The sequence below is a fragment of the Symphalangus syndactylus genome, chromosome 5, assembly GCF_028878055.3.
Source record: "Symphalangus syndactylus isolate Jambi chromosome 5, NHGRI_mSymSyn1-v2.1_pri, whole genome shotgun sequence".
Classification (NCBI taxonomy): Eukaryota; Metazoa; Chordata; class Mammalia; order Primates; family Hylobatidae; genus Symphalangus; species Symphalangus syndactylus.
This window is the reverse complement of record NC_072427.2, coordinates 65996064-66019151: the sequence shown is the minus strand read 5'-3', so window position 1 is coordinate 66019151 and position 23088 is coordinate 65996064. Positions and strand designations below refer to the sequence as shown.

Here is a 23088-nt window from a genome sequence, read left to right as displayed (position 1 = left end):
GTAAGTCAAGGATAGACGAATGTGACCTTCCCCAATTTATAATATAATTGTTACATTAAATAATATTAGTAATATGTTTTATAGAAATGATGTCATATGATACTACATTATATTATCAGATTATGAGAAATTTTGTTCCAATTATTTTTCTTAGCACAGGGTAGATATATTGTTATCTTGAGTTGTATTTGATGTAATATTTTTCCTCTTTTTTTTTCTAATTTTGTTTTTTTTACTTTCCAGACAAGGTCATTTGATGAAGATGCAAAAGAAAGTCGAGCAGCTGCCCTACGGGCAGCAAACAAGTCTGGCACTGGGTTTGGGGAGAGTTATAGCCTGGCTAACCCATCTATCCGGGCTGGTGAGGATATTCCACAGCCCACAATTTTTAATGGCAAATTGAAAGGTTATCAACTGAAGGGCATGAATTGGTTGGCCAATCTCTATGAACAGGTGAATTTTAGAACCATGTCATTCTCTTCTATTATCTCTTTTCCTAAAGTCATTTGTTCAGTGTGATTGTGAAATGAGTACAAGATCTGGCTGGGCGTGGTGGCTCATGCCTGTAATTCCAGCACTTTGGGAGGCCAAGGCGGGCTGATCACCTGAGGTTGGGAGTTTGAGACCAGCCTGACCAACATGGTGAAACCCCTTCTCTACTAAAAAAAAACAAAAAACAAAATTAGCCTGGTGTGGTGGCACATGCCTGTGATCCCAGCTACTTGAGAGGCTGAGGCAGGAGAATCATTTGAACCCGGGAGGTGGAGATTGCGGTGAGCCAAGATGGCACCATTGCACTCTAGCCTGGGCAACAAGAGCAAAACTCCCATCTCAAAAAAAAAAAAACAAAAAAAAACAAAAAAAAACAAAAAAAAAAAGAGTACAAGATCATGTTTTAGATTTCACCCTTTTAAAAAGCTATATCCTGGGGAGGGATAGCATTGGGAGAAATACCTAATGTAAATGACGAGTTAATGGGTGCAGCACACCAATGTGGCACATGTATGCATATGTAACCTGCATGTTGTGCACATGTACCCTAGAACTTGAAGTATAATAAAAAAATTAATGTAGATTTATTAAAAAATACAAAGCTATATCCTTTGACGAGAGGCAGAAGGATGTCTCTGTTTCTCTTTTTTGAGATAGGATCTTACTCTGTCACCCAGGCTGAAGTGCAGTGGTGCGTTTATGGCTCACTGTAGCCTTAAACTCCTGGGCTCAAGTGATCCTCCTGCCTCAGCCCCAAGAATAGCTGGAACTACGGACACATGCCACCATGCCTGGCTAATTTTTGTATTTTTTGTAGAAACAGGGTGTCTCCATGTTGCCCAGACTGGTCTCAAACTCCTGGGCTCGTGCGATATGCCTGCGTCGGCCTCCCAAAGTGCCGGGACAGGCATGAGCCACTGCGCCCAGCTAATGTCTTTCTTTTTTCTAACCTGGAGATCCTACTGCAGAATATTTGTGTATTTCTTGTGGTTGTCTTATATGGACTTGGTAAATCTAATTGTTTTTGTGTCTGGGTTGTATTAGCTAACAAACTGGCCTTGCCCTGTCTCATGTATCATGGTTCATAGTTGTAGCTGTAGCACTGGCAAAAGCAATTACTATAGCAGTGGGTAAAAGTGCTGAGGCTGAGTATCTCTAGTCACTTCTCTTTAAACAAGTCAGTTATCTTGGTTGTTCTTTTTGGTATTAGGTTGAACTTAATTTGATGAAATGCATGAGGTGTTGACCACGTATTTTTTTTTCCCAGGGTATTAATGGCATTCTTGCTGATGAAATGGGCCTTGGTAAAACAGTACAGAGCATTGCCCTTCTGGCCCATCTGGCTGAGGTGGGTAGATGCTATCTTTCTATCTTCATTTCTCTAGAATTTAGGGTAATTTCCGTTGAAAATCAGCCACTTAAAAGCACTTTGCTAAGCTGTGTAGCATTCGAAGATGGTGGGACTGGATTCTTGCCTCAGAGCTTTATAAGGGGACAGTATTTTATAACTTTTTGGTTTTTAAGAGGGCTAGGACAATTTTTGAGCATGTGATTTTGAGACACTCCTTTCCACTCTGCATTGATTACCACCAGTGTAGTGGCAAGGGCAATATAGTTAGATCAGAACACCTTGCCTAACATTTCAGCTCTACTCTTATTACCAGTGTAAACTTGGGCAATTTAGCCTCTTTTTCAACTTAACTCTCTGAGGCTTAGTTTCCTTTTCCTCTTCTATGGAGACATTATCTACTTTATAGGAATTTTATAAGAATTAAATTTAAAAAATGTGTAAAACTGAAAAAAGCAAAAGCTCTATACCTATTAAATAACTACAAGATTGTCATGATAACTAGTATAGTAGAAAACAGTACATACAAGTCAGTGTGTCATAAATGCTTTGTGGATAAGACCTATAAGAGGTCAGAAGAGGGAATAGTTGCTTGCCATTTTTTTCTCAAGGTGTGTCTTTATGTTATTAACATAGGATATTACTATTGAATGTGCAGATTTGGGATTTACTCACTGTTTCTCTTGTTATTTGTTTCCTATTCTTAGATTGTTCTTGTCATTAATTATAATTTTGAATTAAATACCTTCCCTTTTCCTGTAGTTGGCTGACTGGGTTTTTCTGTTGCAGAGAGAGAACATTTGGGGACCTTTCTTAATAATTTCACCTGCGTCTACACTTAACAATTGGCACCAGGAGTTTACTAGATTTGTTCCTAAATTTAAGGTAAATATCAGTCCAACCAAAACATCTATTGCTCTTTAAAATAAACGTTTTGACTCTCCTTTTCTTGCCCTACTAATTTAATTATTCATAATAGTTTTAAATTTTGGCCGGACTTGGGGGCTCACACTTGTAATCTCAGCACTTTGGGAGGTTGAGGTCGGTGGATCACAAGGTCAGGAAGTCGAGATCATCCTGGCTAACATGGTGAAACCCCGTCTCTACTAAAAAAAAAATTATCCAGGCGCGGTGCCATACGTCTGTAGTCCCAGCTACTCAGGAGGCTGAGGCAGGAGAATCGATTGAACGGGGCAGGGTGGCAGGGGGTGAGGGGGTGAGGGGGCGAGGGGAGGTCGCAGTGAGGGGAGGTTGCAGCGAGCTGAGAATGTGCTGTTGCACTCCATCCAGGGCGACAGAGCAAGACTCCTTCCGTCACAAAAACAAAAATGTCTCATACATTGTTCCAAAATAACTTGCATATAATCACTATAAAACTTACTGCTGGGAACAATGAGTGCATATTGCATTTAGCCTGATGAATTGATATTCCTGGTCAAACTGCCATAATAGAAAACATCTACCTTGTTTGTTTTAACATAGATTTTGACAAATCATACCGTCAGTACACATCCTATCATTTATGGCATTGCTCTTTTCATTCAAATCTATTTTAAGTAATTTGTTTCTTTTTTTTAATACGTCTTGTTTTTGTTTTTGTTTTGAGATGGAGTCTTGCTCTGTTGCCAAGGCTAGAGTGCAGTGGTGCAATCTTGGCTCACTGCAACCTCCATCTCCCAGGTTCAAGCAATTCTCCTGCCTCAGCCTCCTGAGTAACTGGGATTACAGGTGTCTGCCACCATGCCCAGCTAATTGTTTTGTATTTTTAATAGAGACAGAGTTTCACCATGTTGCCCAGGCTGGTCTCAAACTCTTGACCTCAGGTGATCCACACGCCTCGGCCTCCGAAAACGCAAGGATTACAGGCATGAGCCACCGCACACAGCCGTTTTTGTTTTTGTTTTTATCAGTTTCGCTCTTGTTGCCCAGGCTAGAGTGTAATGGTGCGACCTCTGCTCACCGCAACCTTTCCTCCAGGGTTGAAGCGATTCTTCTGCCTCAGCCTCCCGAGTAGCTGGGATTACAGGCATGTGCCACCATGCTCGGCTAATTTTGTATTTTTAGTAGAGACGGGGTTTCTCTACTGACCATGTTGGTCAGGCTGGTCTCGAACCCCTGACCTCAGGTGATCCACCCGTGTCAGCCTCCTGAAGTGCTGGGATTACAGGCGTGAGCCACTGCATCCAGCCCGTTTTGCTTTTTTAGTAGAGGCAGGTCGCACTTTGTTGCCCAGGCTGGTCTTGAACTCCTGGCCTCTAGTCAACCTTCCTCCTCAGCCTCCCAAAGTCCTGGGATTACAGGCATGAGCCACTAAACCCAGCCAGTTCATTTTCTTAATATTCTAAAGTCTGATCTCTAGTCTTAGTCCAACTTATAATGTCTAAGGTAGATAATGTGAACATCGACTTAATTAATTCAGAGGAAAAGAATTCAGGTTGAGGTAGGGGGTGATCAGCAGGGAAGTATTTGGCATCCATTGGGCAAGACATTGATTAGATTTAAACAGCTGCTTAGTTATGAAAAGTTGGAGGAATTTAAGAAGGAATGAATAGGATTTATTGTTTGCAATTTAAAAGAATTGAAAATGAGTTTAATATGTGTTCTATCCCTAAAGGAATATGATAATGAAGTTGCACAGTTAGGATAGTATTTTGGAGATTATATATCAAAATATGTTGACATGATCTCTGTGATTTTGGGTCTCTGTAATAGTGATGGGTTTCATGTAGTTTGAGGAGCATGGGATAGGGTAGAAATGTGAGGCAGGTATTTTTCTGGCTTACGCTTTGTATGGAATAGGAAATTGTCTGGAATTTCCCACTTTGAGGCAGGTTTATGGCTGTGGTCCCATTTTGTGGCTAAATTGTAGATGTGGAAACTGTATAAGGAGTGTTAGGATATATAGCTTTTAACTTGACTGACTCATTTGCATCTTGCTGAGATGATGATGAGATCATTCTAACGCAATTTGTTGGGTATTTTCTCTTGAATTGTTTGTCTTGTGGAATGGTGATCACCATCTTTTTCTGCTTTTTTTTCATATAATGTTCAGTATATATTGAACAATGCAGATATTGAAAAATAAAAGGTCTTGGCCGGGCACAGTGGCTCACGCCTGTAATCTCAGCACTTTGGGAGGCCGAGGCGGGTGGATCACAAGGTCAGGAGTTCAAGACCAGCCTGGCCGAGATGGTGAAACCCCGTCTGTACTAAAAATACAAAAAGTAGCCGGGCGTTATGGCGGGTGCCTGTAATCCCGGCTACTTGGGAGGCTGAGGCAGGAGAATCGCTTGAACCCAGGAGGCAGAGTTTGCAGTGAGCAGAGATCGTGCCACTGCACTCCAGCCTGGGCGACAGAGTAAGAATCTGTCTCAAAAAGAAAAAAGAAAAATCAAAGGTCTTAAAATTTTTTCACCAAACCACTTAAGTTTTCAGTAGCTCTTCCACTGGCTGATAGATGGCAATGTGATATTACTAATGTCATTGATACCTTTCCTTTGACTTTATAAGTATTCCTGAAACAGAGCTATCATTTGCATGTTGACCTTTCTTTTGATATTCTAATTTAGGGTTATATACCGTGTGGGTGTTGCCACCTCTTTGAGTTTTTTTCTTTGCTTTTTTTTTTTTTTCTTAGAGACATTTTCTCCTTCTGTCTCCCAAGGTGGAGTGCCGAGACGTGATCATAGCTCACCGCAGCCCTGAACTCCACCTCAAGCCATTCTCCCACATCAGCCTCCCAAGTAGCTAGGACTACAGGCATGCAGCGCCACACCCAGCTAATTTTTTTTTTTTAATTTTGTGGAGACACGTCTTGCTATGTTTCCAAGGCTGGTCTCTAACTCCTGGCCTCACACGATCATCCCACCTTGGCCTCTTAAAGTGCTGGGATTATAGGCATGAGTCACTGCAGTTGGCCTGATTTTTTTTTTTCCTAGTGCCCCAATATATTTTTTATTGTGACAAAATACATAGAACATAGTATTTACCATTTTAACTATTTAAAAATGGGCTGGGCCTGGTGGGTCATGCCTGTAATCCCAGTACTTTGGAAGCCCAAGGTGGGAAGATCACTTGAGTCCAGGAGTTCAAGAACAGCCTTGCTAACATAGACCTTGTCTCTACAAAAAATTTAAAAGTTAGTTGGACATGGTAGTGCATGCCTGCAGACCAAGCTTATAAAAAGTGGGCCGGGTGCGGTGGCTCACGCCTGTAATCCCAGCACTTCGGGAGGCTGAGGCAGGGGGGTCACCTGAGGTCAGGAGTTCTAAACCAGCCTAACCAATGTGGAGAAACCCCATCTCTACTAAAAATACCAAATTATCTGGGCATGGTGGCACATGCCCGTAATCCCAGCTACTACTCAGGAGGCTGAGGCAGGAGAATTGCTTGAACCCAGGAGGCAGAGGTTGTGGTGAGCCGAAATTGTGCCATTGCACTCCAGCCTGGGCAACAAGAGTGCAACTCTGTCTCAAAAAAAAAAAGTACAATGTAGTAGCATTAGGTACATTCACAATCTTGTGTAACCATCACTGCTGTCTAGTTTCATAACTTTTTCATCAGCCCAAACAGAAGGCCTTTACCCACTAAGCAATCACGTTGTATTCACCTTGTGCTTAGCAAACTCTGGCAACCACAAACTCAACTCCTGTGGCTGGATTTGCTTATTCTGAACACTTTGTGAATGCCGTTTCTGTCTGGCTTCTTTTACTGAGTATAAAGTTTTCAAGCTTTGTCCATATAATAGCATGTATCAGTGCTTTATTCCTTTATATGGCTGAGTAATATTCCATTGTGTATATATATCACATGTTGTTCATCCATTCATCTGTTGATGAATATTTGGGTTGTTTCCACCTTTTGGCTGTTGTGAATGGTACTGCTATGAACATTCCTGTGCAAGTTTTTGAACACTTCTACTGTTTTCACTTCTTTTGGATATGTACCTATGAGTAGAATTGCTAGGTCATATGGTAATTTTACTTATTAAGGAATCTGCCACCTGTTTTTTTTTTTTTTTCGTTTTTTGTTTTATGTCACAGAGTCTTGTTCTGTCACCCAGGCTGGAGTGCAGTGGCGCGATCTTGGCTCACTGCAACCTCTGCCTCCCAGGTTCAAGCAATTCTGCCTCAGCCTCCTGAGTAGCTGGGACTACAGTGGTGTACCACCACACCAGCTAATTTTTGTATTTTTGGTAGAGACGGAGTTTCACCATGTTAGCCAGGCTGGTCTTGAACTCCTGACCTCAGGTGATCTGCCCGCCTCTGCCTCCCAAAGTGCTAGGATTGTAGGCGTGAGTCACCACGCCCAGCCTGCTAGCTGTTTTTGAATGGCTGTAAACTAAGAATAGTTTTTACATTTTAAAATTATTGATAAAAAAATAAACTTTCATAGAATGTGACATACAAAGTTGAAAGTCGTACATATTGGAACACAGCCCCACACTGCACTCTTTTTCTACCTTTTTTTTTGAGACAGTGTCTCCCTCTGTTTCCCACGCTGGAGTGCAGTGACATGATCTTGCCTCACTGCAACCTCTGCCTCCTCCGGGTTCAAGCAGTTCTTCTGCCTCAAGCTCCCGTGTAACTGGGACTACAGGAGCCTGCCACCATGCCCGGTGAATTTCTATATTTTTAGTAGAGGCTGAGTTTCCCCACATTGGCCAGACTGGTCTTGAATTCCTGAGCTCAAGCGATCCTCCTACCTTGGCCTCTCAAACTGCTGGGATTACAGACGTTAGCCACCATGCCCAGCCAGCTTTTTTCTTTATCTGATGTCTTGAGATGGAGCTTAGAGTATTCATTTTCAGCTTCTAATAGATGTACTTTTAAGGATATTCATTGCTTTCTGAGCATGACTTTAGCCATCCAAAGGTTTGATGTGTCATATATACATTATCTTTCACTTCCTCATAATCTCTAACTTACATTGCAAGTTCATTTTTGATCCATGGGTTATTTAAAAGTGTATTTCTAGGTGGGATGATCACTTGAGCCCTGGGGTTCAAGGCTACAGTGAGCTATGATCACACCACTGTACTCCAGCCTAGGCAACAGGGCGAGACATCTCTTTTAAAAAATAAAAAGTGTAGCCGGGTGCTCACGCTTGTAATCCCAGCACTTTGGGAGGCCGAGGCGGGCGGATCACGAGGTCAGGAGATCGAGACCATGGTGAAACCCCGTCTCTACTAAAAATACAAAAAATTAGCCGGGCGTGGTGGCGGGCGCCTGTAGTCCCAGCTACTCGGAGAGGCTGAGGCAGGAGAATGGCGTGAACCCAGGAGGCGGAGCTTGCAGTGAGCCGAGATTGCGCCACTGCACTCCAGCCTGGGTGACAGAGCGAGACTCCGTCTCAAAAAAAAAAATAAAAAAAAAAAAAAAAATAAAAAGTGTAATTCTTAATTTTCAAACAGTGGAGGATTGTCTAGATGTCTTGTTTGTTATTAATTGATACCTTAAATTCACATTGGTAAAAGAAACTTTTTATGACTTTAATGTTTTGAAATTTGTTGAACCCTCGTTTTTATGTCTCAGCATATTGTCAGTTTTTATATGTCCTCTGTGTATTGGAAAATTATAGGTATTCTGCCCTTATTCATTGCAGTGTTGCATATATGTTGATTTAGGTCAAAGTTTGTTAAGTTGTTCAGCTCTTTCATGTCTTTACTGATTCGTCTGCCTATTCTGTCACTGACTGAGAGTGGTATATTAAAATATATCATGATTATGGATTTGTCCATTTCTCTTTTGTCCATTTTTACTTTATATATTTGAGGCTGTAAGATGTATACAAATTTATAATCATTTTATCTTCCTGGTGAACTGAACCTTTTATTATTATGAAATTTTCCTTTTAAAGACTTTTTGACTAAAAGTCTATATTTTCTGATGTATATTGTTTTTCTTTAGTTAATTTTTTTCTGAATACATGTTGTGAGAGCATCTTTGCTAATTTTTACATGGCTCTTTTTCTTCCTTTTATTTTTAGTCATTTTACATCATTTATGGTGCAATTCTCTTTTTGAGACGGAGTCTTTATCTGTCGCCAGGCTAGAGTGCAGTGGCGCAATCTCAGCTCACTGCAACCTCCGTCTCCAGGGTTCAAGCAATTCTCCTGTCTCAGCCTCCCTAGTAGCTGGGATTACAGGGGCATGCCACCACGCCCGGCTAATTTTTGTATTTTTAGTAGAGACGGGGTTTCAGCGTGTTAGCCAGGCTGGTCTCTAACTCCTGACCTCAAGTGATCTGCCTGCCTCAGCTTCCCAAAGTGCCGAGATTATAGGTGTGAGCCACTGTGGCCAACCTTAAGGTGTATTTCTTGCCTCTTATTGGGAATATTTGTGCTTTTAATGTAAATGCTGATATATTGAGTTTAAGTCTGCCTTACTAATTGTTTTTCTACTTGTGGCACCTGTTTAATTTTTCTCTTTTCCTTATTTTTAAATTTAAATTTTTTTTTTGAGACGGAGTCTGGCTCTGTCACCCAGGCTGGAGTGCAGTGGTGTGATCTCAGCTTACCGTAACCTCTGCCTCCCAGGTTCAAGCAATTCTCCTGCCTCAGCATCCTGAGTAGCTAGAATAACAGGCACCTACCACCACGCCCAACTAATTTTGTTATTTTTAGTAGAGACGGGGTTTCACCATGTTGGCCAGGCTGGTCTTGGACTCCTGACTTCAGGTGATCTGCCCACCTTAGCTTCCCAAAGTGCTGGGATTACAGGTGTGAGCCACTGTGCCCACCCTATTTTAAAAACATTTTTTGGCCCATGACACAGCGCTCAGGAGATCCTGAGAAATGTGTCCCAGTTTTTCGGTTCTCTCCTTTCTTATGTCCTTTTGGACTGATTAAATGTTATTGCTCTCCCTCCCTCTCTTAGCTTATTATTTGTCTTAATTGTTTTGCGCTGCTATAACAAAACACAGAAAACTGAGTAATTTATAAAGAAAAGAGATTTGTTATAGTTTCAGAGGGCCTGAGAAGTCAAAAAGTGAGGGATCCTCATCTCACAAGGGCCTTCTTGTTGCATCACCCCAGATTGGAAGGCAGAGGAGCAGAAGAGCCCAGGGTGAGGGGGACTCCTGTGATAATGGCATTAATTCATTCATGAGGGCAAAGCCCCCATGACCTTCCCACCCCTGAAAGGTCCCACCTCTCAGTACTGTTGCATTGGAAATTAAGTTTCCAACACATAAACCTCCAGAGAGATGTTCAAACCATAGCACTAGTCATGTATTTATTTTATTCTTTTTGTTTTTTTTTTTTTTTTTGAGACAGAGTCTCGCTCTGTCACCCACGCTTCAGTGCAGTGGTGTGATCTCCACTCACTGCAACCTCTGCGCCCAGCTAATTTTTGTATTTTTAGTAGAGATAGGGTTTTGCCATATTGGCCAGGCTGGTCTTGAACTCCTGGCCTCAGGTGACCCATCTGCCTCAGCCTCCCAAAATGCTGAGATTACAGGCATAAGCCACCATACTTGGCCTATTTTATTCTCTAATAGATAATCTGGGGGAAAAACTTGCCTTCTTGACTTAAAAAAAAAACAATATAAATTAAGAGTTACTACTTTCTGGATAATTTAAAGACTTCAGTGTACTTGAACTACATCCCTTTTGTCTAGACTTATATGCTGTAGGTTTTGTATACTTTTTATATTTTAAACCCCATGAGACATTTTATTATTGCTTATATATTTTATGTTTAGATTTTTTAAATATTATATATTCAATTTTTATTAATCTTCATTTCTTCCTGCATATTTCTGCTTCCATTTGGCTGAAATTTTTCAAAACAACAAAAGATAGCAGTCTGCAGATTCAAGAAGCCCTGTGAGGTGCAGGGATAAGGAGAAAGAAAACCACATCTAGAAACATCACAGAAAAAGTGCTGAATCTTGCATTCTTTTGTTTCTTTGTGCTTTAATCTGGATGTTTTCTTCTGACTTGCCATCTAGTTCACTAATTTTCTTTTTAGCTGCATCTAATCTGTCATTAGATCCATCCATTAATTTCTTGATTTTAGTTACTATATTTTTCAGTTCTAAAAATTCCCTTTGATTCTTTTATAATTTATAGCATACCACTGAAATCCTCTATCTTGTTTTTCATTAACAAATTAGCATTTTTAAAGTATTTTTTATTTTTATTTTTAAATTATTTTATTTATTTTTTTGAGACACAGTCTCACTCTGTCGCCCAGGCTGGAGTGCAGTGGCACGATCTCGGCTCACTGCAACTTCCGCTTCCCGGGTTCAAGCGATTTTCCTGCCTCAGCCTCCTGAGTAGTTGGGACTGCGGGTTTGTGCCACCACTCCTGGCTATTTTTTTTTTTTTTTGTATTTTTGGTAGAGACGGTGTTTCACCATGTTGGCCAGGATGGTGTCTATCTCCTGAGCTTGTGATCCACCTGCCTCGGCCTTCCAAAGTGCTAGGATTACAGGTGTGAGCCACTGCGCCCAGCCTAAACTTTTATTTATTTATTTTTTTGAGACAAAGTCTTGCTCTGTTGCCCAGGCTGGACTGCAGTGGCACAATCTTGGCTCACTGCAACCTCTCCCAGGCTCAAGCAATTCTGCCTTAGACTCGTGAGTTCCTGGGACTGCAGGCACGTGTCACCACACCTAGCTAACTTTTGTATTTTTTGTAGAGACAGGATTTCACCATGTTGCCCAGGCTGGTCTGAAACTCCCACGCTCAGGTGATCTGCCAGCCTCAGTCTCCCAAAATGCTGAGATTACAGGCATGAGCCACTACACCCGGCCAAAAGTCTGTTTTTAATATTTTTATTATTTTAATCTCCTTTGTGTATGTTATCTTTCTTTCATGTAGGCTTTCAGTCATGTGATATGGTCTTTCTATATGTCTGGTTATTTTTTAATGCTATGCCAGACATTGTATAGGAAAAACTATAGAGAGAAGTGTGGGCTCTCACTACTGTTTTTTCCTAGAGAGGATTTATGTGTTTTTTTGCCACTAGTAACTATTTGGGGGTTGGCAGGGATGCAAATTATTCAAAGCCTTTTTATTTTATTTTTTTTTTTATTTTTTATTTTTTTTGAGACGGAGTCTCGCTCTGTCACCCAGGCTGGAGTGCAGTGGCGCAATCTCGGCTCACTGCAAGCTCCACCTCCCGGGTTCATGCCATTCTCCTGCCTCAGCCTCTCCGAGTAGCTGGGACTACAGGCGCCCGCCACCACGCCTGGCTAATTTTTTGTATTTTTAGTAGAGACGGGGTTTCACCATGGTCTCGATCTCCTGACCTCGTGATCTGCCTGCCTCGGCCTCCCAAAGTGCTGGGATTACAAGCATGAGCCACCGCGCCCAGCCTATTCAAAGCCTTTTTATTCTGGAATTCAGATGTTTTGAGGCGGGGAGTCGGTACCTATTCAGGCAAGTCTATGTATGATTTACTGTTACTACTACCTTGTAGCCTTTGAGTTCCAACTTAAAGCCAGGGATGTGGCTAGTTACAAGTCTTTTTCCTTGAACTACAATTTTTGTTCTGTATGTCTTACATCTTTTTTTTTTTTTTTTTTCTGAGACAAAGTCTTGCTCTTGTCCCCCAGGCTGGAGTGCAGTGGCGCCATCTCTGCTCACTGCAACCTCTGCCTCCCTGGTAGCTGGGATTACAGGCGCGTGCCACCACACACGGGTAATTTTTGTATTTTTAGTAGAGATGTTTCACCGTGTTGGCCAGGCTGGTCTCCAACTCCTGACCTCAGGTGTTCCGCCTGCCTCGACCTCCCAAAGTGCTGGGATTACAGGCGTGAGCCACCACACCTAGCCTATTTTACATCTCTTAAGAAAAAGTGTCCTCAGTTTCTTACCCTCTCAACTAGAACTTTTGTAATGCCATGGTACCATCAGTGATAAAGTATACCACATTACTAGGCTAACCTCTCTGGGCTTCCGTTCTTTTCTGATTTGAGCCTCTGTAATTGCCCACTGTCTCAGTAGCTGTTTTATGCCTTCAGACAAATGAACTGTGTGTGTGTGTTTCTATTTGGACAACAGGGTTGGTTAAACCACTTATTCCACCTTTGGCAGGAGAGGAATTCCTATGCTCATTTTATTAGTTTCTTTTTAAATTGTTCCGAATTATATATTTGTTATAATAGTTTTAAGATCATCAATAGAAAGTAATGTATATATTGGCCCTTTTTCTAGGTGCTACCATATTGGGGAAATCCTCATGATAGAAAAGTCATCAGAAGGTTCTGGAGTCAGGTAACATTCTACTTAAACTGCATACATACATACCGTACATGCAGTCATTATTTCTCTAATTGATGTGGATAATTTCTTTTAGACAAAAATCTTCTTATCTATTATATATTTCTGGACACTGATCAAGTTTCCATTTTTCTGATACAGTACTTTTCCTGTTGTAGGCAATCAGCTGGACTTGATTTCCAGGATTAATTAAGAATCTTTTTTTTGAGACAAGGTCTTGCTCTGTTGCCTAGGCTGGAGTTCAGTGGCATGATCACAGTTCACTGTAGCCTTGACCTCCTGGCTCAAGCAATCCTCCCACCTCAGCCACCCGAACTACAAGCAGGAGACAGCACACCCAGCTAATTTTTGGGACTATAGGCTCACTACCCCATGCCCGGCTAATTTTTGTATTTTTTGTAGAGATGTGGTTTCAGCCTGTTGCCCAGGGTGGTCTCAAACTCCTGGGCTTAAGCGATCCTCCTGCCTCGGCCTCCCAAAGTACTGGGATTACAGGTGTGAGCCACCACACCTGGCCAGAACTTTTTTCTTTAATAAGCTGAAGACTAGTTTTCAGCCTAGTTTGTGGTAAACGTGACTGCTTTAAAAACAGTTATAGTAGCTGGGCATGGTGGCTCATGCCTATAATCCCAGCATTTTGGGAGGCTGAGGCAGGAGGATCACTTGAGTCCAGGAGTTTGAGACCAGCCTGAGTAACATAGTGAGACCCCATCTCTACATAAAATAAAATAAAAAAAATTAGCAGGGCATGGTGTTATATGCCTGTAGTCCCAGCTGTTTGGGAGACTAAGGCAGGAGGATCACTTAAGCCCAGGAGGTTGTGTTTGCAGTGAGCCATGTTCACACTGCTGGACTCTAGTCTGGGTAACGGAGTGAGACCCTCTCAACAACAGCAAAACAACAAAGAAAACCCCACAGTATGGTTCACTTCACTGCACATCTCCCTACCATATGGGAGAAGCACACCTTCAGGGCTGTCTTAAACATTTTGGCCCTAGAAAAACAGTCCATACATCAGTTCCTTATTATGAATTATTAGGTTTCTCTTTTCACCCTTCCCCTTTTATATTTACAGAAGACCCTCTACACTCAGGATGCCCCCTTCCATGTGGTTATTACCAGCTATCAGCTGGTGGTGCAGGATGTAAAGTATTTCCAGCGGGTCAAGTGGCAATACATGGTACTGGATGAGGCTCAGGCGCTCAAGAGTAGTTCCAGGTAACATGAGTAGTAGAAACCAAACTCAATGCATTGGGTTAAGTACACGCACGTACACGCACACACACACACGCACACACACACACAGACTTGTATATATGAATGAAATGAAGATATGAGAAGTTTTATTTTATTTTTTTAATAGAGACAAGGTCTCGCTTTGCTGCCCAGGCTAGTCTCGAACTCCTGGCTTCAAGCGATCCTCTCGCATCGGCCTCCCCAAGTGTTGGGATTACAGGGATGAGCCACCCGTCCAATATATGAGAGGTTTTAAATATGACGTGACATGATCTCTGCATCAGTCATGTACCTGATCAGAAGGCAAAAATTCCCTTTTTTTTATTTTTTCATGGAACACAAATGTTAATGCCAAGAATACCAAGACTTTTCTCAACTTTTATCTCCCTATTCAAGAAGGTGACATTTTTACAGGTCATCTCTTCAGGGAAAATTTCTATAGAGGAAGTAGTCTCTGCCCTTGCTTTAAGGTATTATTTTAGACAGGAATTCTAAGTAGGAAGTAGAATGTTAGGTTATGTGGATTGGATGCTCTGTTTGTTTTATGTTGATTATCTGAGTCCCTGGATGGTTTTCAGATCTCCAAGAATCCTTTTATTCCAAGTTATGTGTTTAAAATATTCCAGTACCTTTGAGGTCCCGAAGTAAATAAAAAGTGTTATTTGGTGATATTAAACCTCAGGTTTGATATATTTTTTATTAACTCGTGGTGAGTCCTTAGAACTTTATTAGAGGTCCATGTTAACTGGCTAGATGATATTTTCTGCAGAACTTTCTTTCTTCTATTCTTTTCTTTCTTTTTTTTTTTGAGACATAGTTTCACTCGTTTCCCAGGCTGGAGTGCAGTAGCGCAGTCTCAGCTCGCTGCAGTCTCCACCTCCCAGATTCAAGCAATTCTCCTGCCTCAGCCTCCCCGAGTAGCTGGGATTACAAGTGCTCGCCACCATGCCTGGCTAATTTTTGTATTTTTAGTAGAGATGGGGTTTTGCCATGTTGGCCAGGCTTGTCTTGAACTCCTGACCTCAGGTTATCCACCTGCCTCTGCCTCCCAGAGTGCTGGGATTACAGGCGTGAGCCCTTCTGTGGAAGTTTCTATCCTCAGAAAGGTATAACTTCCTACAGCAATCTTTTTTTTTTTTTTTTTTTTTTTTTTTGAGACAGGGCCTTGCCCTGTTGCCCAGGATGGAGTGTTGCAGTGGTGCAGTTGGGGCTCACTGCAGCCTCGACCTCCCTGTCTCAAATGATCCTCCCATCTCAGTCTCAGAGCTGGGACTATAGGCGTGTGCCACTATGCTGGGTTAATTTTTTGTATTTATAGTAGAGACGAGGTTTCTCCATGCTGCACAGGTTGGTCTTGAACTCCTGGACTGAAGCCTCCCAAAGTGCTGGGAGTACAGACATGAGCCACCACGCTTGGCATACTGCAGTTGTTCGAAGGAGAATATGCCTTTGGCCAGGAGCAACGAAGACTCATTTTACATTTTCTTCTCACACAACACCCCTCATAACTGCTCCCTCCAAACTCATACTGGAAGTGCACAGATTAATAATTTTAACACTTTGTACTACAGATATGTACTTTCTAATTAAATGACTTATGTCAGCAAAACTGGCTAAAGATAATAGAAGAGTTTATAAAGCCAGAAATGATACAGCTCTGCCTATTTGAGGCTATTTTTTCTAAATCCAGATACCATGTTTTCAGTAGAGAGGAGTCATTTCCCTTGGAAGTGTCCTGTTTTCAGCTTTGTTGAATAATGTTTTTCAGTTGAATACATAATGGAGTACTTGATTCTGAATGTTAGTTTTTTGGAAGGCAGTTTTGTCAATATGGGGTCTCAGTAGGATAATTAAAGAACGATTTGTTGCTAACATGAATTTGTAACTTATTTTATCAAACAGTGTTCGTTGGAAGATCCTCTTACAGTTCCAGTGTCGGAATCGTCTTTTGCTAACCGGGACCCCAATTCAGAACACCATGGCAGAGGTAGGCACTAGTCCAGGTCCCAGGTTTATATCTTCATAAAACAGAAGGATTCCAGCAGAGCATAGAATTCTTTACCCATTCCCCTGCAGTGCTACTGCTTTGTATAAATTATAGTCCCCACATAAAAGACTTGCCCCAGGTCGTCTTTTAGGCATAGGCATCATTCCTGTTTTCTTATTCTCTGGCATAAGGCAAATGAATTACTGTGTTCTTTTGTATTTATGTAAGGAATACTGACCACATTAGAAAATGTAAACGTTTAATGCAGAGACGTGTTTTTGCTAGAGTTGAAATGTAATATTTGTTAACACAGAGGGGAGCTAAAATGTTTGGGGAGAGTTAATTGATCATCTAGAATAAGGGTCAGAAATCCTTATAGAGGCTGAGTGCAGCTGCTCATGCCTGTAGTCCCAACAACTTGGGAGGTCGAAGTGGGAGGATGCCTTGAACCCAGCAGTTCAAGACCAGCCTGGGCAACATGGCGAAACCCAGACGCTACAAAAAAAATCAAAAAATTAGCCAGGCATAGTGGTGCATGCCTGTAGTCTCAGCTACTTAGGAGGCTGAGTTGGGATGATTGCTTGAATCCTGAGGTCGAAGTTCCAATGAGCCGAGATCGTGCCACTGTACTCCAGCCTGGGCAACAGAGTAAGACTCCATCTCAAAAAAAAAAAACCAAAAGAAGAAAACTTTATAGAAACTGACAGATAGTATATATTTTGTAGAGTGTGGAGGCCATACTATCATGGTTGCAGCTACTCAACTTTGCTTGTCTAATAAAGTAGCCGTAGACAATACATAAGTGAATGGCCATGGCTATGTTTCAATAAAACTTGATTTAAAATAGTGGTAGACCAGACTTGGCCCAATAGGCCATATTTTTCTAACCCCTAATCTAGGATTATTAGTAGCAAGTTATCATACCTTAGGTTGTGTTCAATTATGGAATAGATTTTTATAAGAAGATCGTTAAAACTATCCCATTGCAAAATCTGAGCATGACTTGCGCTTTGAAACTTTTAGTTTGAAATTAGTTGAAAAATAATCACATTTTGCTACAGCACCTAATAAAATTAGGGTTGATGAGGCAAGCATGTAGTTGAATTCATTCATTTTCTGTCTTTCACTCACACATACACATGCATCTAGGCACTTACACACTAATACACCTGCAATTTTCTCTCTCTACTCTTAATACATCCTTACATGCTGTCATTTTGTTGCTCTATAGCTATTTCATTTTTGTCTTTGTTTACAGCTTTGGGCTCTGCTGCATTTCATTATGCCAACATTATTTGATTCACATGAGGAATTTAATGAATGGTTTTCCAAGGACATTGAGAGCCATGCCGAAAACAAATCCACTATTGATGAGAGTGAGTACTATTATGAGCTGGCTTTCTATCTACCTATCAGTGTAGGCAACCACATAATTGCATATTTTCTTTTATTTGAAGAATTTTTCTTCCAGTATACATAGAAAAATCGGGGGAAAAACCCACATTTTTTTGCTTATAAAGTAATTGTGTTTTTTGTACATATTTAACAGTCAAAAAGAACTAATTTAGATGATTACTACTATAGTCTTGTCTAATCAAGGCAGATCAGGCTTGATTCATAAAGTATTATATTTTAGCTTGCAGAATTCACATTTCCCATTTAGATCTTGAAAAATTCATATTGGCCAGGCATAGTGGCTCACATCTGTAATCCCAGCACTTTGGGAGGCTAAGGTGGGTGGATCACGTTAGGTCAGGAGTTCAAGACCAGTCTGGCCAACGTGGTGAAACCCTGTCTTTATGAAAATACAAAAATTAGCCGGGCATGATGGCGGGTACCTGTAATCCCAGCTACACGGGAGGCTGAGGCGGGTGAATCGCTTGAACCCAGGAGGTGGAGGTTGCAGTGAGCTGAGATTGCATCATTGCACTCCAGCTTGGGTGATAGAGCGAGACTCTATCTCAAAAGAAAATTCATATTCAATTCTTTGTGGGTCAAATGGGTCAAATGCTGTGGGTCTAATGGGTCAAAGCTTTTTTCCTGTGAAAAAAACAGCAAATGTTAGAAGGGCCATTTTTGTTATTTTTCTCTATGTATTAGAATTTGTGTCCATTGTGAGCATTTTTAACCTTATCAATACTTTTGATCTTGTTGAATAATATCTCTCTGATTTTAAGAGCATTCTGAAGTGTTTATTACACAGACATGAGCTTGCTCACTATTAGAAAAGTCCTCATGTGATTTTACACTATGAGTTGTTAATTTGCTGACATCCTTTGGAAGGTAATTTTTGGGCAACACTGAGAGTCCCAGATAATTTTTATTATATACAACCCTATTAGTGATAAAATGTCCCTAAAAGCTAAAAATGAATTCTAATGAAAATAGAGCCTAGTACATTTATCCTATTGACTATAGCAAGATGGTATTAAAAAATTAAAATTCCTTGCTTTCCTACTTGGGAAAAAGTTTCAGTCTACTTTTAGAGAATCATTGAGCCAAAGGATTTTTGAAGAGTTTGGTGAGAGGTAAATGTGGTATTTGTTTCTGTTGTTTTTGTGAAATCAGTATAATGTATTATTTGGGGGCCTCCCGGCATTTCAGATCAACTTTCTCGCTTACACATGATTTTGAAGCCATTTATGCTGAGGAGAATCAAGAAAGATGTGGAAAATGAATTATCTGACAAGGTAAGTAAAGAAGACCTCATGTGTTTAAGCCTCAATAGGCACCAACTTAAGATTCCAGGGGGAGAAATTTATTGATATATGTTTAGTTGAAGTTTGCTTGAAGGAAGATGTTTAAACTTGCATGGATCAAAGAGGACTTAAAATGAGGCAAATAATTGAAGAAAATAACATCTTTTTTTCTTTTTTTGAAATACTTTTTACTGGAGAATTTGAAACATTAGAAAAGTAGAAAGATAGTATAATGAATCCCCTTGATCCATTGTTCCGTGACAATAATCATTAACTCTATCTCTCTCTTATTCAAAAGCAAATGCCGGATGTTTTATAAATGAATATTTGTTTATAAAGTATTTTCATGTGTATTTCTAAAAGATTTGGTTTTTTGAAACACTGCCTAACCGCATGCCATTATCACACCTATTTAAAAAGACCAGTTCCATGATAGCATCACGTATCTAGTCAGTGTTCAGATATCTCCAGTTGTCTTTGTGTGTGTGTCTCTCTTCTTCAAAGAATTAATTTGTAGCCGGGTGCGGTGGCTCACGCCTATAATCCCAGCACTTTGGGAGGCTGAGGCAGGCGGATCACGAGGTCAGGAAATTGAGACCATCCTGGCTAACACAGTGAAACCCCGTCTCTACTAAAAATACAAAAAATTAGCCAGGCATGGCGGCAGGCGCCTGTAGTCCCATCTACTCGGGAGTCTGAGGCAGGAGAATGGCATGAATCCGGGAGGCAGAGCTTGCAGTGAGCCAAAATTGTGCCACTGCACTCCAGCCTGGGCGACAAAGCAAGTGTCTGTCTCAAAAAAAATAAAATAAAATAAAATAAACAGAATTTGTCAGAATAAGGATACAAGCAAGGTCCACACATAGCATTTGGATGGTCTGTCTCTCAGTATCTGGTTTGTTGTTTCTTTTGAGGCAGGTTCTTACTCCTTCACCCACACTGGAGTGCAGTGGCACGATCTTGGCTTACTGTTGCTTTGACCACCTGGGCTCCAGTGATCCTCCCCCGTCAGCCTCCCAAGTAGCTGGGAGTACAGGTGTGTGCCACAATACCTGGCTAATTTTTGTATTTTTTTTTTTTTTTACCTCTTAGTATCTTTTAATCCCTCTCTCCTTTTTTTCCCCTTGTAATTTTTTTTTTTTTTGTAAGAGAAGGGCTCGCTCTGTCACCCATGGTGGAGTGCAGTGGTGCAATCACGGCTCACTTCAGCTTTGACCTCCTTGGCTCAAGCAGCCTCCCTAGTAGCTGGGTCTACAGGTGTACACCACCACACCTGGCTAATTTTTCTTTTTTTTCTGGAGACAAGATCTTGCTATGTTGCCCAGACTAATCTTGAACTCCAGCAATCCTCCCACCTCAACCTCCCAGAGTGCTAGGACTATAAGCATGAGCCACCTTGCTGGACTTAAAAAATCAGGGATTGTATGTATATCCTCTTTAAAGAGAGGAGTAGAACTGTACCTTTATTTAGTCTTTTTTCTCAAAATCTTGATGGGCAGTTTTTTGAAATTGGCTGATTTTAGCTAATAAATAGCAGTGTCACATAGATACAACTGAGAGAAGGAAAACATTTTATTTAAAAAATGAATCCCTAATGCATTTATATTTAAAGGGTCGTGTAAACAATAGCAGTTCATTGTTTAAAAAAATTTTTTTTTTTTCTGAGACTGGATTTTTTACTCTGTCACCCAGGCTGGAATGCAGTAGCACAGTCATGACTCACGGCAGCCTCAAACTCTAGGGTTCATGGGATCCCCCCACCTCAGCCTCCCTAGTAGATGGTACTATAGGTGCACACCACCATGCCTGGCTAATTTTTCATTTTTTATTTATTTTTTATTTTTTTTGAGACTGGGTCTTGCTCTGTCGACCAGGCTGGAGTGCAGTGGCATGATCTCAGCTCACTGCTACCTCCGCCTGCCGGGTTCAAGCGACTCTCCTGCCTCAGCCTCCCGAGTAGCTGGGACTACAGGCGTGTGCCACTATACCCAGCTAATTTTTGTATTTTTAGTAGAGATGAGGTTTCAACATGTTGGTTGGCCAGGATTGTCTTGATTTCTTGACCTCGTGATCCACCCACCTTGGCCTCCCAAAGTTCTGGGATTATAGGCGTGAGCCACCACACCCAGCCCTAATTTTTTATTTTTTAATTTCTATAGAGTCAGGGTCTCACTACGTTGCCCAGGCTGGTCTCAGAACTCCTGGGCTCAAGCAATTCTCGTGCCTTGGCCTCCCAAAGTGCTGGGATTTCAGGTGTGAGTCACTGCACCCAGCTGGTTCATAATTGTTGTTTAGTGCTACATAGGGAGGTGATCTGAAGATCTAGTATGGTTCCTAACCACTGTATAGTGTGTGTTTCTTAAACATCATTTAGTGTTTCCTATCTTACTATAGTTTTGCTAGGGAAAGTTAGAGAAGGCATTAAAGCAAAGATGACATGTGAGCTAGGTTTCAAATGATGAGTTGGCATTTACTAGGAAAATACGGTGGGAATGGGGGACTAGGCAACAAGGGCAGCATGAGCAAAGATAGAGTAACATTGAAATATGCAGCCTGTTTTGGCTAACTTTCAGATCATTGTGGCTAAGTGGTATGTGAGGAGGTTATGATGATGAGAAACTCAGTAAAGTAGGTTTGATTATGGGAGAACTTTCTTTTTCTTTTTTTTTTTTCTTTGAGATGGAGTCTCATTTTGTCACCCAGGCTGGAGTGCAGTGGTGCAATCTCGGCTCACTGCAACCTCTGCCTCCCGGATTCAAGTGATTCTCCTGCCTCAGCCTCCTGAGTAGCTGGGATTACAGGCACGCGCTACCACACCCTGCTAATTTTTGTATTTAGTAGAGACGGGGTTTCACTCTGTTGGCCAGGCTGGTCTTGAACTCCTGACCTGTGATCTGCCTGCCTCGGCCTCCCAAAGTGCTGGGATTACAGGCGTGAGCCATTGCGTCCGGCCTGATTATTGGAGGCTTTCTTTGCCGAGATGAGAAGTTTCAACGTTTTACTATAGGCAAAAATGCACATTGAAGATTTTTCAGCAGTTGAATTCCTTTATAAGCTATATGTGGAAAGTATATCACAACCAGAAGAAACTGGAGGCAGGAAGACTACAAAATATTATCAGTCTATGCTATATCAGATGAGGGCCAGCAGTAGGGCAATGGGTATGGTTAGAAAGGGTGGTAGATTCCAAGCTGAATTGAAGGATTTAGGAAATACTAGAACATGAGGTGTCAGAGAGCATTCAGAGGTAAGTTAAGTTTGTCTTTCCCAACTGAAGGAATGGTAATGCTATTAAGCAATTTAGTAAATTGTGGAAAAGAGAACTGTTTTTCTGACACATCACATATGCAATTGCTGCAGACTGAGTGATACTCTTAGAGTTAGTAGTTGCAGATACTGGCCTGAATTATGTTTGGGAATATATTTTTGTATGTTACTGTGATGACTGTTAGTTGGCACAGTTAGAAATGGAAGAAATTGCCCAGGGAAAGCAAATGGAATGAGTGATGAAGAGAAGAGGGCCAAGGAATATAAATTTTTTTCTGAATGATTGTCCACATTCACAGGTTTATAGAGATACTGAGTTCACATATGTTTATTCTCAATCATAATATGGTTTGTGTGTGTTTTCAACTTTAAGCCGATGCTGAATTTTCTTAAAAACTACTTTTCCAAATATAAATGTTCTTACTGATTTTTAGATTGAGATTCTAATGTATTGCCAACTGACCAGCCGACAGAAGCTGTTATATCAGGCACTAAAGAACAAAATTTCCATTGAGGATTTATTGCAGTCTTCTATGGGCTCTACCCAACAAGCACAGAACACCACCAGCAGCCTCATGAATCTGGTTATGCAGTTTAGGAAGGTAAGAGCTTAGGTCAGTTGCCTTGAAGTTTTGGTTTTTGTTTTTTGAGATAGAATTGTCTTGTTCTATCGCCCAGGCTGGAGTGCAATGGCACAATCTCGGCTCACTGCAACCTCTGGTTCCCAGGTTCAGGCAATTCTCCTGCTTCAACCTCCCAAGGAGCTGAGACTACAGGAGCCTGCCACCACACCTGGCTAATTTTTGTATTTTTAGTAGAGATGAGGCTTC

At 41.2% G+C, this 23088-nt stretch overlaps 1 protein-coding gene across 5 annotated transcripts in view; it reads left to right on the top strand.

Annotated features, from left to right (window-relative positions):
- INO80 (INO80 complex ATPase subunit) overlaps positions 1 to 23088 on the top strand; it is a 139118-nt gene that overhangs the window by 44170 nt on the left and 71860 nt on the right. For all 5 annotated transcript variants that reach the window (XM_055278754.2, XM_055278756.2, XM_063639095.1 and 2 more), the window contains 9 exons: positions 244 to 453; positions 1760 to 1840; positions 2630 to 2725; positions 13004 to 13063; positions 14145 to 14287; positions 16208 to 16292; positions 17551 to 17668; positions 18897 to 18982; positions 22693 to 22860. In XM_055278754.2, coding sequence (XP_055134729.1) covers positions 244 to 453; positions 1760 to 1840; positions 2630 to 2725; positions 13004 to 13063; positions 14145 to 14287; positions 16208 to 16292; positions 17551 to 17668; positions 18897 to 18982; positions 22693 to 22860 — 1047 coding nt within the window. The remainder of the gene's footprint in view (positions 1 to 243; positions 454 to 1759; positions 1841 to 2629; positions 2726 to 13003; positions 13064 to 14144; positions 14288 to 16207; positions 16293 to 17550; positions 17669 to 18896; positions 18983 to 22692; positions 22861 to 23088) is intronic.